General features: G+C 33.1%; 3 protein-coding genes across 6 annotated transcripts in view; 2 read left to right on the plus strand and 1 right to left on the minus strand.

Moving 5' to 3' along the window:
* The window catches only part of LOC132906613 (hemicentin-1), a 430,126-nt gene extending 427,409 nt beyond the window's left edge, over window positions 1-2,717 (plus strand). For 2 of the 3 annotated variants that reach the window (XM_060958938.1, XM_060958937.1), the window contains one exon: window positions 2,606-2,717. The gene's annotated coding sequence lies outside the window, so the exon portion shown is untranslated. The remainder of the gene's footprint in view (window positions 1-2,605) is intronic. The other variant, XR_009658013.1, reaches the window with a different exon arrangement.
* LOC132906619 (monocarboxylate transporter 10) overlaps window positions 1-17,639 on the minus strand; it is a 176,127-nt gene that overhangs the window by 124,709 nt on the left and 33,779 nt on the right. The window lies entirely within an intron of this gene.
* On the plus strand, window positions 11,030-17,583 carry LOC132906609 (heme transporter FLVCR2-like). The gene is made up of 7 exons (XM_060958921.1): window positions 11,030-11,784; window positions 12,531-12,762; window positions 14,170-14,407; window positions 14,638-14,849; window positions 14,998-15,101; window positions 15,922-16,032; window positions 16,777-17,583. Exons 1-7 carry the CDS (start codon window positions 11,573-11,575, stop codon window positions 17,102-17,104), a joined length of 1,437 nt encoding a protein of 478 aa, XP_060814904.1. The 5' UTR covers window positions 11,030-11,572; the 3' UTR covers window positions 17,105-17,583.

The raw sequence follows: 17,639 nt of genomic DNA on the forward strand, positions 1-17,639 counted from the left end.
ATTTGAGTCAAACCGAGTATTATAATTTGTCACTGTCAAATTCAATTATAAACAATTTTTAAGCGACCTGCATTTAAAAATAAAATATTTTTATTCGTTATAGTGGCGTGTCCTCGATGACCAGAATTTCGAGCCAGGAAAGAAGCTCGCTCAATATTTTCAGTGTCGATTATAATTATATAACCTCGTTGTCAGTTATAGTTCAGCAACAGCGCATATATTGTACATATTACTTTATTTCTGAAAGTTACTTTGTTCTTTTTTTTTTAAGTTTTTTAAACATATAATATATCTCACTGATTCGAATCATCGTATCTTAGCGTGCATGTATACGTTGGAAAGGGAACGAAGCGAAAGTAGTAGCAGACCGTATATAGTCAGACAGTCTGGAGAGAGAAACGATATCGATTAGACACCTTGATATATTAAATATTATTCGTTGTATGAAAAATGACGATTGAAGAATGAAATCGGATAATATTTTGAAGCTTATTTACTATTGTATGTAAATGCGAAAATCGTTTAAAAATGTTGCAGATTTTCTTTTATATACTTGGAAAATTTCTTTCATAATAATTTTAAATATTGAATGGAAGCTTGTTATAAATCAGTGAAATATTGCAATGCAATATTAATAACGCATCTGCATAAATGTTATTAACGTGTATAATGAATAATAACGATGATTATGAACGCCTAAATGAACCGTAGTATATGAAACATTATACGTAATGAAGAATCTGGCAAATTATGTCTACATTGCTATCATTATGAAACGTAGCTTAAAATTTACCTTTTTAAAATAATAATTACATTTTATCTTTTATCATTTAAAAAATCTTTAACATTTTAATTTTATTATTATTTGAAAACATTAGAAGATAGTATAGAGATAAATTTCTTACCGTGTAATGATATCTCGTTTGATCTATTTAAAAAATCTTTATACATTTGTTTTAAATATGAATATAATGCAAAACAGTTTTTTCAATGGAATATAACATAATCCTCTAAAACATATAATCTATTATTTCAAAAGTTAATTAGCGATTCGATATTTTACGAAAATTTTACCTACAAAATAAATATTTTCAAATATTACTAATTTACGTAACGCAAGTTCTATTTTTTTATTAGATCTTCCAAGAAGGTCCTAAAAAGAGATACCAAAATCTTGTAAAAAAAAATTAACAGAAGCGTTTCTTTTAGAAAGAATATTAAAGAACCACATTCCAACCATACTGTGAAACTATTTTATACCTGATGTTTAATCACATAGAGGCTAGTGGTAGAAAATGAAGAAGAAGCAAAAAGATGATGAATAAAAGGATAAGGAAATGAGATGAGTAAAGTTTCGGGATTAAAACTTGAAAAGATAATATGGCATAGATAAAATATTCTTTAGGACAACTCTCTTACGAAGTAAAGCGATTTAAATTTTAATACATATGCATAGCATTAAAGGTATGTTCTTTAAAAATATATGAAGTTATATGATATTGTTTAAAGTATTTATTTAAAGTATTAATCTGTTATGAATCAATCGATTCTTTAAACGCAAACATTTCAAATAACATAAAACTACGAAAAATATATATCGGTGATGTATAAACTTTAAAGTTCAAAGTTCAAGATTCTAAACTAGATTCGGATTAGATTCAGCTTCGTTAGCCAGAAAGCTAATATCGTGATTATAACTTGCCGACCACCTGCGATTTCTATCTCTTGGTAATGCAGAGCAAGACGAATCCATATCTGGAAGAGATATTACGAACAGAGTAGAATCTCGAATATCTAAACTAATTAACTAATGGACGGGTAATTGGATTATTTATACATTTACAGGAAATTTAAATATGTAATGATATACAGGATACACGTGATACGCAAAAATATATATTCTTGCATACGACCAAGCCAGGAGATTCTCGTTCGTTTCCGATTATATCTGCAGAAAGTACTTTCAATTATCTACGCTAACACGCTAACAATAGAGATAGCGATACTCCAACTTCTACCATTCATCATTAGACGAAACATAGTGGAGATTCTACCGTAGTGTTACAATAATAAAATACCAAGAATATTTCTCTTCTATTTCGATTCGATAATTCAATATAAACCCACTATAGTGGTATTGAGAAACGCTATAATTGGGGAGTTCGAACGATAAGCGACAAAAAAGATAAAGAATGAATATTTTAATGAAAGACAATGTTTTCCTGCTAGATCCGATATTAAATATTGCAACTTTTATGAATTAATTTTAACTTTCAGAAGAAACTTCACTTTACGCTTCTCGTTTATTTTTACATAAGAAATCACCGATTGCTCGCTTGTATTTACGATCCTTAAAACTTTCGAACGCACCCAGCATAACATAAAAACGATTCGTTCGACGAGAAACACAGTCTAACGAAGAACGCTTTTACTTTTTTCTCTCTGCTGTTTCCATGAAACTTACATTAGCTTCAAAATATCCCTCCGAGCTCGAACGCAGGAGGATTCGAGCGTGCAACGTGCGAGCCGACACGCGCTCCACGCGTTCGCGTAGCCGAAGAGAACATTAGACTAAGGTGTTCGTTGTAATGTTCTGTTTACGCAGCCCTTCAAGCCGGAATTTTCGGATCTCGACTACGCGGACGTGGACTACCGCTCCTACGGGCCGATCAACTACAAAGCTGCCAGCATCGCGCTCCTCCAAAAACAGCAACAAGCACAGAAGCAACAGCAACAGCTTCAAGGACGACGGCCGCAGATGTATGGTGTCACAGACGAAAACGAAGATCTTCTTTAATTTGTTTTCCATTTTCATTATCTCCAATTTGTCTTCCTTTTGTCACTGATTGTCTTTGTCCGTGATTTATCGCAATTTATTCCTCTATGTTCTTTATCTTTTGTTCCTTTAACTCTTAATTAATATTATTGGATTGTAGATAATTCAAAAGAATTTAAGTCAGGTTATTTAATTCATTAAGGGCCAACTATGCATGAATGCAGTATACCTCATTTGGAATTATTTTTAGGTCAATTCGCATCATTGAATTCTGTCTTTCGCAATTTACAAATATTTGCTTCACGTTTCTCTTCGTTGACATTTTTCCTTTGTATATTACAATTCTATGAAATCTATTGCATGTTGAGTAATGAAAGATTTTGTTTGTTTAATGAAGTTATCTAAAATATTCGTTATTCGTAATATGTTTTTATTTTACTACACGGAAGAATATATTAATTTATCTACCTTTTGCAATAACGACGAATCGACGTAGCTTGTATTCGTAATTGTTTCGTTGCTTGGTGCTTGATAAGCTCATTATAGAGTGACTATTAATACTTCGTGTCAATCTTAACTTATCGTGTAAAATATGGAATAGGGAGAAGGGGAAGATAAATAAAAATTAAACTTTCTAGAATTACGTAACCAAACTTAAATTTAATACAAATTTTCGTGCTCAACTATGATCCAACTGTATTGGTTGAAAGTTAAGTTTCTCTTTTTTTAACGCGATAAAAATTATCTTGTGGCCATAATAATATCGTAACGTGTGTAAGAATTGTGATTAACGTTGTGTTGATTACGTAAGCTTCTCTTGCGAGCTTTAATGTTATTACGGATGAGTGTATACCTCGTTTCTATCATAGTTCAGTCGTTTTGACGAACTCGCTGCGAGTGCACTTGGAATGGGAATATGTTTTCGTTTCGAATCGATTCATTAACGTTCAAGTTTTAAATTTACCGACCTCAAAATTTTCTCATTCTTAAATTTTAATCCTTAATTCATCGAATCTCTAACTTTTCAATTATTCGTATTTTGAAATTTTTTAATTTTCAAATTTTCATATACTTCGATTTTTTTAATCTTACAATCTTAAGAAGACCAAGTAAAAATTCCAACATTCACATCTCAAAATCGAACATTATTTGAAAAAATTGATAATTCAAAAAATGTTCAAAAACAATTATTTTCGTTAAAAATATGTTACCATTGCGTTACTAATGCAAAGTTTAGTAAACATTTCACAGCGAGTTCACCGATGCGCCTACATCTCAAAGCCAAAGAAACAGTTACTTGCTTCAGTCGTGTCTCGAAAGACTTGCACCAAGGACTAAACCGATCTAACGTCCTCCCAAATCAACTGATCACCAAATCGCGTCTTCCTTTGCATCCTTTTACAAAGCTAACTATGTCGATAATCTTATACACCTAAAATAACCTCTCTTCCATCTTAACATCTAAGAAAGGTAATTGGATTTCCTTGTTGCGGGACTTTCGTACAAACGACCAAGGACCTATACAAAATCGATATGATTAATCGATAACTATAGCCTGAAGGACGCGATTTAGATAGTCGGTACGATCCACGAGAAGGACTAGCGAGTTACGATACCTGTAAATTTATACATAAAAGAATTCGTACGCGAAATTATAAATAAATGGTACGTTTATAAGCTATTACCATGTGTTCTGGGATCAAATTGTCTAATTAAAAAGCGGCTAAAGGGGCGAACGATCGATAAACGTTAAATATTAAATATACAAATATATACATATAGTATATATACATATATATATATATATAGTATCTTGTTAAATGTTAAAAGAAGAAGAAGAAGAAAAATTGAGACATATCGCAGCCATTGTCGAGCTCTCGCGCGTGTCTCCTCGAATCCGCGATCCTCGCGAGATTGCCGGCTATAATTAGTGTAATTCTCCTCGCTTCTTGCTCCTTTCAATTTTTTGTAACATAAATTCTCCCCCCAACTATGTCCCACCGTTTGTAAGTTTGTACATTATGCGAGGAAACGAAGTTTCCAAGAAAAATCCACGAGGAAAACCCCCTCCAAAAAAAAAAAAAACAAAAAGAACAAATAAAAAAGAGAGAAGAAAAGGATGAAAATAGAGAAGAGAATAGAAGAAAATGACACAAGAACACGTCGAGAACGCAACTATCGTCATCGTCTCGAGCAAGTTTTCGTCCGATTTCTGGCGCTTAACGAACGAAACTCTGTCTCACATATCGTTCTTGTAACAATGTTTTCTTCGTGCTGCCATGGCAGAGTCTCGTATGGTAACATGTGACACCGAGACGGAAGCAACCAGACAGCCAGGGAACAACGGTTTATCGTTAGATCGATGGTGGATCTCCGTGAAATCGTATTTTTGCCGAGGGAAACCGACCTTCCGCCAACTGCAACGCAACGGTTCGCCGCAGGATTCGTTGGAGGAAAAATTGGATCCTCCAAACAATTCTGGCCGAATCGTTGACGTGCTTCTACCGGAAGCTGTGCCATGCGCCACGGTTATTAATTTTTCTCATTTTTCTTCCTATTTAACTGTCGACCGATATGAAGTTGGACGATAGTTGGACAAAGATTAACTCGTGTTCATTCTATAATTGATCGTATCGTGAATTTGATCAAGCGAAGAGTTTGGTTAAATGAGGATGAGAATCGAATTTTGTAGACGCTGAGAATTGGTTCAATGAACATTGTTATATTATCGTTTGTATACTTGCACCGTTGTTTCTTATTGGAGGAATTATCGGTAAAATGATTAATCGTCTAATTTATCAGCGCCTTTGTTACTGAGGTTCACGGACAGATCCAAATACCATAATTCATACTTGAATTTTCATAATTGCACACGATGTTGCGCTCACATTTTTGGTACTATACGTACACGATATTACCAAGTTGCTTAATTTCAAAGTACTTCGTTTTAATTTCATCCTGCATTTTATATGATAAAGATCTATCTCGCAAAATATAGAATACAAATTAGAATAAAAAATCAAATCAAATCGCCTAAGTTAAAACTAATATCCACACAGTTACCATCACCCATAACCAAACGATATCAGTCAAAGATTAAAAAACTTCGCTTTCTTCAATTTCTCACCGAATACGCGTAACAAACTATAGTAAACCATTTCATACGATTCGGTCGTTCTTCTAGAAAGAAAACTAACGTTCACGCACGCGGAACAAATTCGAATATTACTCAGCACGGAAGCCATGATGAATCTCGCGGAAGATCTTTGAGAAACCGCACTGGTTTCGTCGTTCAACTAGTTTCGCCGATGGTAAATTTACAAAATCCAATAGATGTCTGGTCGGAAGTATCTCGCGTGAACTTATCGTCCAGCCATCCGTTCGTCGAGACATCTCAACTTTCTAATGGAAAATCGCGTCGAATTTCAGCAAGTTTGAGACACCTTCGACCAACACAGTTTCCATTCGTTGATTCCCTTCTGGTTGTCTGGGAAACCGGGAATGTGTCGCTGTAACTGTTTAGATATCCACTGGTCCCGTCAGTAACGGCAAAACATAGTGTTTGGTATTGTTAAAATTCACAGAAACAGAAATTACGCCGCAGAACCAAAGTTTTACGAACATACGCTACCATACAACCTCCATTTATTTGAATTTCATTCGTTTTAGTTCTACCTCCGTGTGTATTTTAATCTCAACTCCCATCGATTAAATCTATTATTATTCGAATGTGAGTTCTTATTGTTAAATCGTTCAGTATATTCGTAGTATTTACTTTTCTCCGTTATTTAGGTGTTGCAAACTTCGATACTATTTCCATTTCGTTCGTGGTATATCGCTTGCAATGTGAGTTTGGAATATTCGAGGTTGTAAATACTCCTCGAATTAGTAAACATTTTATTTCGTCTAATAGATTACAATGATTTTGTACAGGCACAGGACGATAAAATATCTTCAATTTATCGTTCAATAGTTATTATCTTTTCCTTGCAAAACATACACAATACGAAATGTTAGATAGAACATGCGTTTCGTTCGTAATTAAAGATATTAGAAAGGAAATAAGGATAAGTACATTATTCTGATTTTGATGTCGCTTTACAGACAGAAGGTAGTGTTTTAACGTGATACGAAATTGAAATTGAAGATGAAAACAGATCATTACCCCGAAAGTATAAGACTCTTGAAAGTACACATTGTAAATCGATTATTCAACGATCTAGCACACGAATGAGAAATCATAAATCGTAGGGAGAACCAATGTCCTCTTAGTATATGAACTGTGATTGTCCCACGAAGAGTTCAGATAAATGGAGTGTTTTGTTGGTATTGTCTTTCTTCGAGCGGAAGAATTATCAGGAGAATGCACAGGAAACACGTTGAACCGTGCCAAATAATATTACGAAGGGCGATCAGGTCTGGTCGTTCGATCAGTTTTAATCATGATCGAAACGATGAGAACATTTTCGACGTGAAATCACAACTCTCGATGCTTTCATCGAGGAAACCGGAACTTGATTTCCGCTTGATGACACGCGTTACCATACTTCATTCCACGTTCTTCCTCTTCGTCGTTCATCGACAGACTTTGAAACCCTCCGAATTGACGAATATTTATATATTTTCCAGACCTCCTTGCACAATTGGGCAAATTCGAAACAGTTTAAAAAGTCACCAGCTACGAGATATGAATGTTTAATAAATTCTTCTGTATAAAAATGAAATGAATCAAATTTTACAAGTGAATTCTAGAAGGACAAATTTCAAAAGGCTATATTGATTGTCCTATTCGACGAAAAATTGTAAAGATTGTTCGTGCAATAGAAGTTCGTAGTCTACAATTTGTCACTCGTCTATTCACTAATATCATTAATTTGTGAATAATTGTGCAAGAGAAAACTAGTGGTCGCGTGAATGTTAGGTGTTCGATTTCTGGCCTCTATTGTACAGTTAATCTAATTAGTTTGTAACATACGAAGTGTCCCATTTTTAGTTCTATCAATTTTCTAAAACCTTCTGTCAGTCGATCTTTTTATCTTTGTGGATGTTTTATATCTGTGCTATTTTAAAAGTTGGGATCTTTTTCTTTCGTCGCTTTAATTCGTTGTTTACTTTTATTCTTTCGTTTACATGTATAAAAATGCTCTTTCTAGAGCTTATATCGTAAAGTATAAATCGTTAAAACATTGGACATTTCGTACGTTACGTGGGGAGATTATCGAACACCGTGAACTTGCACGTTGAAACTTATATTTCATTTCATAACGGAACCGTAATTTTTCATTCTCCGGTGTGGAACAAAAATTTGTATGCGTGTGTGTGTGTATGCGTGTGTAAAGTTCGAACGAAAGTTGAGTTCTCGACCAAGAAGAACCTATATTCGTCAGGATGGTCGATTTAGGATGAGAATATACGAGCTACCGTAAAAGAACGCTAGCTAGTCAAAGATAACGCGATATCGCGAACGTAGCTCGCGTGTTCAACAAGAACATTGTAATAAAACAAGCAAACCAAAGAAAAAAGAAAAAGAGAATAATAGAAGAAAGAGAGGAAGTGAGAAAAAGTAATTAAAAAGTAATCTTTTCCACGTGTTTTTACATTCAAAGAGTCGCCCTGTGTGAACTGTTGCTCGGTGAATTGAATAGTTTGTAATACATAATGTATACAGTACGTTAACACGTTAAATATCAATTGTACCGTATTACGGTCCCAAAACGTTACATAGTAATTATTAAACAATAAATTGTATACAATACGAGTAATCGTTAGACTATGTGTATAGATATAAATATAAATATAAATGCAAATATAAATATAAATATAAATATAAAAACGAGATACTTTAATATTAATCCGTACGAAATAAAGAAATAAAGATAATTGTTCTTTCAACTTCGTAACGATAACGATCCGTCATTTGTAATATATTTTCGAGGACTCGTTTCAAATGAGAGACAGATGATTTTTCGAGGATTTCAAACTGGGACACGTGTGTGTGCGTCTGATTCTCGGGAGACAAGGATTTAAAAAGAAAAAACAAAGAAAAGAAAATGACGTTGCGTATAATGTAAGGTATCCGCGTCACGGTGTGGTAAAGTACCGACATTGCGTGCCTGATTCGTTTGGTATTCGTTATACCGTGTTCTTGCGTGCAATGAAAGAGGTGAAACCGATACTTACAGCGGATAGTATATTTTTTTCTAAAACATTAGTTGGACACTTAATGGCGAACTGTTGAGTCGGTTAATTATGTAAATAATCGAGGAAGAATCAAACGAAACGCGAGATTGTAAAGCTGTTAATGGCTTATATGAAAGAAGGTGCATCATTCGTGGTTTTATGTTTACAGTAAATAATAAATTGAAGAAGATTTTGATTTCGGTATGATCGAACAAAATTAAATTGAACTCGCATTATTGCAAAGATGAGAGTAAAAGATCTTTATTTGAAATATTACAAAGAGTATTATAAATAGAATGGCGTAAAATTATTACAAGTCTGATAAAAATAGAAATAGTTGTTTTACTTTGTTTTGTAAATATTTCCTTTATAAGGATAATATACGAAAATGTTTGTTTAATAAGATAGGAAATTTATATCGTTACAATTTCTTTGATTTGTTACTTACGAGACTCAACGCCGTAACAATTTTTAGCGTTTGATAATTTTTAATAATCGTTGATAATTATTTGAATATTTTCTCAAACGAAGCGTTTGTTTGGCGATAAATCGCCTGTAGAAGATTCACCTAATTGCAGGACGAAATTTTGGTACTGTACCATACTCGATTGTCACATATTTTTACAAATGGAAGAAAATTTCCGGGTGCACCACTCAGTCAGTCATAGTTTTTCCGACGTTTTTTAATGTTACCATTGATGTTAATGCATTTAAGAGTGTCACGGAGTTTATGAAGAGAATTGTGTCGGAGATGTTTAATTTTGTAATAAATTATGAACTTATGTAACTCAGAGAGCCTCAGATTTGCATTATCTTTATTGTTAAAATGTAATATCTAATAAACTTCTGTTATATTCATTACACGACATTTCTTTACTTATGTTACGATCGAACATTAAAATATTCTATATTTTGCAAGGGAAATTAAATTAAAAATACTTTGAATTACACGAAACAGTATATAATTAGCATTTTGTTATTATTTAGTATACTTCTGAATGAGTTTCGTGAAGGTTTGAAGATAATGATAAAACACAAAACAAAAGCCTAAATTAGATATCGATGATAACTATGAGTAAGTTAGATAACACGTATCAGGAGTTCTATATATAATACCAATTAGAAATTTGGATACAACTAATAGAGAAACGTAACGAGATTAACTTTCGAGCTTTTAATTTAGAGAAAAGACAATAATTCTTAAGTTAAGTTCCATATCTTATAATAAAAATTCCAATAAGATTCTATATCTATTTAATTAATATAAACGCTACTATTTAATTTAAATTCCAAACGCCACTAAGTTTTTTTCAGTTTCGAAAGAAACTAGGAATAAAACTTAAACTAAAAAAGAAAGAAAGAGAGAAAAGAAATTCAGCGATCTCTCTTTTACCAAAGTCATATTTACCAAATGTAAATCTCACGATTAATCGGAATCGATTCTTTTTTCGTTAAGTATTTGAAGATTTATTTCAAAGGAATCTTTAGACGAAAGAAATATACCTATGAGCGTAATATCTTTAGGAATTATTCGAATAGGAGACGTTGAATCGAATCGATTCATAGAGACGCCCTATTCCCATTTGGCGTCGCAGCAGGAAGAGACTATAATCGCTTATAATTGTAAATTGCAACATTGACTAAACCCTAAAGACTACAGAACGGCGCCAGAGGTTTTCTCCTCACAAACGTCTCGCCGTTCAACACGAATACCGAGATTACTATGCATTCTATCAACTGTTTGCTTTCGAAATCATGCGCCTGATAGAAGTCATAAAAGTATCTTAATTCTTTGTCATGTACCTTGTGAAATCTGGCTGTGGTTACAGCTTCCAAAGATTTGCGAAGAATCTGCTATTTCATCTAGATTAAAGATTACAACAAACGTTTTTTGCAGAGTCAGTAAAGAAAGAAATTGATAGTAATCGCTAATAAATCGATAAAAGATGGAGATTAGATCAAGATGGAAAAACACTAACGAAAGGAAGGATCAATTAGATTCGACGGTGGCCTAAGGCCTAACAAACGCGATAAAAATCGCGATAACAGCGAATACGGAAGGTAACTTGGTGGCAAATACGATTGTTTAATCGAGAGTTGAGATAAGACGTCAAGCAATGGCATTGTGTAGACGGAATTCGTCAGTGATCGCGATGGAAACGATCACGCAGGATACATGATCGTTTTGAGTTCAGAGAATTCCTTCAGTATAGAGAATTCGTCTGTCAAGTGTCGAAGAGAAGGAGAGTTGGCGCGATCAGAAACCTAACTAACTTTCTAACTAAATTCCTAACTTCGTTTGAGAAAGAAGAATCGGCCAGGGAGGATCGTCGAACGTAAACAGGGAGTGCACGTTCCTCGCTAATGGCAAGGAGAAAATCGAAATTCCATAGGTTTCGCAATTGACGAAGATAGAAGGTATTGGTCGTGAAACGAATTTGCAGGAGAAAAATTTGCAGAGAACGAATATGGAACAATTTTAACGAATAGAGTCATCTTGTGAAAGTATTCGGAATTTTGTTGTCGAAGATTTTGTTCAGGTGTTGTTTCGTCGCGTAAGTTGTTGTTTCGATTAAATTAGCAAGAACATTGGAATATCGTCGAAGAAATAATAATATGAGGATGACAGAGGAAAAGGATCTGAACGAAGTATTGTGCGTGAATAATTTGGTGAAGGTAGTAAATGGCAATGAAAAGAACAACGGTAATCCACTGGAAACGAAAGTGTATAAGAGACGATGGCTGATGTTGGGTTTGTTTATTCTGTACACGGGAATGAGCAACTTTCAGTGGATTCAATATTCCATAATCAGCAACATAGTTAGCAGGTATTTGAACTTGTGTTATTCAGGAATCGAATTATGACAATTTGTACGTGACTCGTTATTCTATATCGTAAATTGTTTCATTACTGGTAATCTTTGTCTGGTAAACTAATGTTCGATATACCGAATAATACTTATACGAGTAGATAGATTCACTTAGAAATATATATTTACTCTTTGAAATATCGTATTAGCATTTATTGAAATATTTATTGATAAATTGCTGCTAATTTTTCGAGCAACACGTACGTTCAAAAACAGTGATAATCAATTTTGTAAATGCCTCAAATCTTGTTTATTTAAAAATCTGAAAAAATGCAAACAGACCACATACGAAAAATATAAATACAAACACGGTGGAATGTCTCTTGTTTTCCAAATCAGAAGACAAAGATAACATTAATTCCAGCAATTGCGTTAATTATTCCACAACATGTGAAAAATATCTGTGATTCATCGTTGAATTTACTTTCTGAAATCATCGGTATAATAATAATTTTAAATTACTTTTAAGTTGAATTTTTAAAAAAACTTATTGAACTATAAGTAATATATAATAAGAGAAAAATTGAAAATTTTTTAGAATTCAATGAACTATAATTACAAGTTGAATTTTTAAAAAAACTTATTGAATTATAAGTAATATATAATAAGAAAAAATTGAAAATTTGTTAGAATTCAATGAATTATAATTACAAGTAATACTCGTGAGAAGGAATATTAGAGATTTGAATAAACACGTTTCTCAGGTACTATGGCGTTTCTTCATTGACTGTCGATTGGACAGCAATGACGTTCATGGGCTATTACGTGATTTTCATTTTTCCTGCTACATATATGGTGGATCGAGTCGGATTTAGATGGACTAACATTATAGGCTGTGGTGCTACCTGTCTTGGTTCGTGGATCAAAGTTTTGTCTGTCAGTCCTGACAGATTTTACGTCACCTTCATTGGACAGTCTCTAGTTGCTTCTACACAGGTTAGAAATTAATTCCTCGTTTCTTATTCGACTCCATTAATGGTAATTTAATTCTCAATTGACATGCCAACAAATAAAAAAAAATGTGGATTAAAATACTTAATTTTAAAATATTGACGATGTGATTTAGTATTCTATACTTTATAGGAAATAAATCATTGTGTAAAATATAGAACACTAAATAAAATGAGATACTTCAAAAATATTCCAATTTATTGATGCTACAATTCAGAATTTCAGAATGTTTGAAACTGAATTGAATTTTTCAAGTTAAAGTAAAAATCAATAAAGATTGATAAAAGCAATGAGAAATTTATTAATATTGAATTTGTTTGGAAAAATATGTTTTCAAACCGTCGTCAAATTTGAAAGGTTCAAAGTTAAAAACTTTGCTCACGCGTCGCTGTAAGTAGTATGGTACGGTTCGTGTCAGACTGATCCAGTTAAAAGTTGTATAAAACAAAATAAGCGATGCAATAAATCAATCCTAATCAACGGGCATAATATACGACTTGGAACACGATCGATTATACTTACGGCAATTATTATTATTTCGCACACACTATAATCTGTCTGCGCCTATAATTTTCGACCAAAATAATTAAAAACAAGTTTTCACATTGTCGGAAGATTATATTTACAAATTTGACGACGTTGCGTTTGTGATAATCGCGTGAGTTATAAACTCAGGTACGTGAAGCAAATTCTGAAAACGTGTCATAAATTTTTGCTAATGCAAGGCATTACAAGTCTAGTCGAACTTTATGTACCAGGCCTTAACCCCGAAACATTATCTCGTAGAAAGATTTATGCTCGTTCAGTGACTGCATTTCGAGCTTAATGAAACCTTTGTAATTTGTAACTTCTGCTCCGGAATACATTGTAATTTCAATGTCTACAGACACTTTGCCTCGTACGAAAAAAAACAAAAAGAAAAAGGAAAATCCAGTTCGAGTTTCGAAATTCTATGGAAGAATACAACTTACAATTTTATCATTTCGAATAGAACAAAACTTGCTTATAAAAGTATCGTGAGAATTTTTGTCTGTGTGTCTATGCTGTAATTATGATTTTTAAAACTTTGCTGGTCCGTATTACTGAAATAACAGTTTCTCAAATGAAACTTAAATAATTATTAAAATTACTTTTAATTATTTTAAATGTTTTCTGGGAAATGATTCTTTTCAAGAAATATACTAAATAAATAATAGTGTTTCACAATAATCCATATAAAATATAGAATACAACGTAACAATTACATCTGACAATTGAATATTTTTCAACTACAAGTTAAAAATTTGTATATTCGAATAAGAGGCAGCACGGCATATAAAATATTTACATAAGCATTTAAATATACTTTAATAATATATAATATAATTTTATATGGCATTTTTTTCGTATCAGACGATAATTCTAACATTGCCTGGACGTCTGGCAGCGCAATGGTTTGCCGCCAATGAACTTTCCACAGCTACGTCATTAAGCATTTTTGGCACCCAGATGGGGATAGCCTTAAGTTTCTTAATTACACCGATAATAGTGAAGAATCATGAAAATCTTGACGATATTGGCGCGAGCTTGTCGCACCTTTTCTGGACCGTAGCTATCATCATGACGATTGCGTTAATATTAGTTATAACATGTAAGCAATTTCTTTTCACTCTTCAATGAACATTAATAAAATTTAGTAACAATTTCTAAGTATATCGTGAATTAAAGAATCTTTTTTAAATCGGAAAAAATTGTTGAAGGTAATATACACAAAGGAAAATTGCAAAAAAATCGAAAATTATATTTAACACTAATTAATAAATATTATATTGTTCAGTCTCGAACATCGGATTTAATAAAAAAAAATATTACTTCATACAGTGTTCGAGGACGATCCAAAATTACCACCGAGCAAAACGCGAGCTCTGCAAAAATTAAATCGAATGGAACTTGAAGAAAATATTATGCAACCCATTAAGAGATTGTTCAGAAACAAAAGTTACTTGATTCTCTGCAATTCGTACGGTTTGAGCATCGGTGTGTTGAACGTCGTAGGAACGTTACTAAATCAAATATATCTCGCACACTTCGAGGTGAGCTGATCAACAAAGAAATTGTTTCCCATAGATATTTCTAATTTTTCGATTTCAGGAAATTCGAATTCTAGAGAGAACCTGAATATGCTCACGTTACACACGTCGATTATACAGGTCTAATTATGAAACGTTGAACATTTTGCAGCACGGTGAGGAAGACGCGGGTAAAATCGGTTTGGCCATGATCATTACAGGAATGATAGGTGCTGTCACTTTTGGAGTGATTCTCGATAAGACACATAAATACAAGTAAGAACATTTTATTCAAATTTCTTCGTCTATCTTTGGAAGATTATCGCGTAGATTCTCCCTCTATCTTTGCAGCTGCATTTTCTTTTGCATGAATTTTATTCTATCGTTTCTATCTTTGACGCTTATTAGCAAACAGAAATACCGTGTCAGATGATCCATCTTTTTCACTTAACTCGTCTGCTATAATTCAATTTTTAGTAATTCGACAGTTCAAGTTCTAACACTTTCGTGATCGAGTAGTTTTTTATTGTTGGCGAAAATTTCGTTATCGATTATTAAGAACGAGAAATAGCAATTTTCTTTCGGAAAAAATAGTATGCACTGGAGCGTATAAGTGTGAAAAAATTAGTATGCCAGTAAGTTAAATTTCGGATAATAAACTGAAAGATCATTGAAAGACAGAAATGATAAAAGCAAAGAAAATTCTTCGAGATCGTTTAATTTTTTAATCTAATGGCATTTTCAATAATTTATCGATTGAAAGTCCATCGCCAAGATATAATATCGGATTATAAACGATTTTTTTCGAGATATAAAAAATATTCTGCGTATCATATAGAAGAGTATAAGTGTGCTTGAAATGTGTGTGTATGTGTGTGTGTATGTGTATCCAACAGAATTCGCTATTTCTAAATCCAACATAGTACTCTAAATGTATTCATTTTGTGAAAAATGGATCAACCTGGACAGTGTTAAATCAAATTCCTGATATATCGTACGTTTCTGTCGCTGTTCATATTTTTTAACATGTACCTCGCCAACGTGTGTCTCTCTTTTTTTAATATTTTATAACAAAACTGGACATATGTACTTTCAGGGAAACAACCGTAATCGTGTATTTTCTCGCACTGTGTGGACAGCTATTCTTTTCTACGTTCATGTGGCTCGAAATGAAATGGATGGTATACCTGTCGGCTATTTTTCTCGGGTACTGTATACACGTCCACTCGACACGTTTTATTAACATCAGATCATTTCAATTAACAACTACATGTTCAAATATCTATAGAAAACTACGTCGTTAATCGCCTTGTTAATTATCTTGTTAATTACTTTACGCAGGAACACCAAGTTCCTTCGATCTTTCAGTTATCTCGTAATCGATGAAATGAAGCATAGTTCAACCTCATTCGATTTATTTAACTACAAGAGGATATTGTCGGTTTCGTATCGAAGCTTCTCAACTTGCAAAAAAATAAATTCGAATTAAAATATACTAGGATGTCATAAAATGTTATCCGTCTAATTATCAAAAAATTATCTCACGTCTGTCAGAAATGAAAAATTTTGTCATACTTTGCCGCGGCTCTTGAATCATCGTTACCGCGTCAAAATTTGTAGCATCGACCATCATCCAAATTTTCTTTCACCTTTCTCTATTTCTTTCTTTTTTTTTTTTTTTTTTTTTTCTAATGGACTATAACGGTAGCATTGAATAAAAATCATAATACGTCAGTCATCTGTCTGATCATCATCGAAATATACGATAGGAATATCAAGTTCCTTTTCAAGCTTTCCACCGTCTCTTTACATGAACTATGGCTTTTACCACAGTACCATAAATTGTGACAGTGATCATCATCGAAATTTTCTTCCACGATTCACCCTGCAACTCATTCACTCGAAATTGATTCTAGTGCAACTCTAAAGTGCAATTACCTACTTTCTGTAGGTACTTCCTAGTCGGTTACGTAGCCTTAGGATACGAAATGTGCGCGGAATACACGTACCCGGAGTCCGAGGAGATAACGGCGGGAATTTTGAACGTGGCTAATAACGTTTACGGAATTGTTCTCATTCTGATAATGGGCCGATTGCTGGAAGTATACGGAGATATTCCGGTGCACGTGGGACTTTGTACGGCGCTGGTCATCGGTTTCATCATGACCGTGTTGACGAAGGACGTGCAAAGGCGTCAGGATGCCAGAAAGGGCGTGCATTACGTAGGAGTTAAACAAAGTGAGAAAAACAACGAGTGCAATGGACACGAGAAAAAATAATTGGATCGTAATGATTTCTAATATCGACATAAATTTACATTTAATCCTTTCCTGGATTATTCTCGTGCAATATGTATAGTTCTGTTTTCGTACGTTTCTATATATACAGACAACACCGAGACGTAGACGTGTCAAGAGATGCTCGAGTGAGATATGTTTTGTGAATTAATGCGTGATTGTACGGAAATTTGAAGAGAAGATAAGATAATAAACTATAATTAGCAATTATAAGTGACTATATCGAAAGAAAGCAGCAGTGAGTAAGAAGATAAAAATTCAAATAAATAATAATAAACACGAACGAATGTACTACAGTAGTAGATGTTTTTAATCGAATTTAATTCGTGTATCGAAATAAACTTCCGGTTATAAACAAAATTTAGGGTGTATAGAATATTAATTTAAAATAATTTGTACTATCAAGTAATTTATTATTGATCCTGATAATAAAAAGCAACGGAGCGGTCTGATAACACAAATATTTGTTCGATTTATATTCTGAACTCAATTTTAATTCCATACTCCATATTCATCG

The sequence above is a fragment of the Bombus pascuorum genome, chromosome 5, assembly GCF_905332965.1.
Source record: "Bombus pascuorum chromosome 5, iyBomPasc1.1, whole genome shotgun sequence".
Taxonomy (NCBI): Eukaryota; Metazoa; Arthropoda; class Insecta; order Hymenoptera; family Apidae; genus Bombus; species Bombus pascuorum.

Excerpts from the sequence above, each read along its gene's own strand:
- LOC132906609 (XM_060958921.1), top strand. The coding sequence starts at position 11,573 with ATGAGGATGACAGAGGAAAAGGATCTGAACGAAGTATTGTGCGTGAAT. Across the intron at positions 12,763-14,169 it reads CTCTAGTTGCTTCTACACAG|ACGATAATTCTAACATTGCC; the intron begins GTTAGAAATTAA and ends TTTTCGTATCAG. Across the intron at positions 14,850-14,997 it reads TATATCTCGCACACTTCGAG|CACGGTGAGGAAGACGCGGG; the intron begins GTGAGCTGATCA and ends AACATTTTGCAG.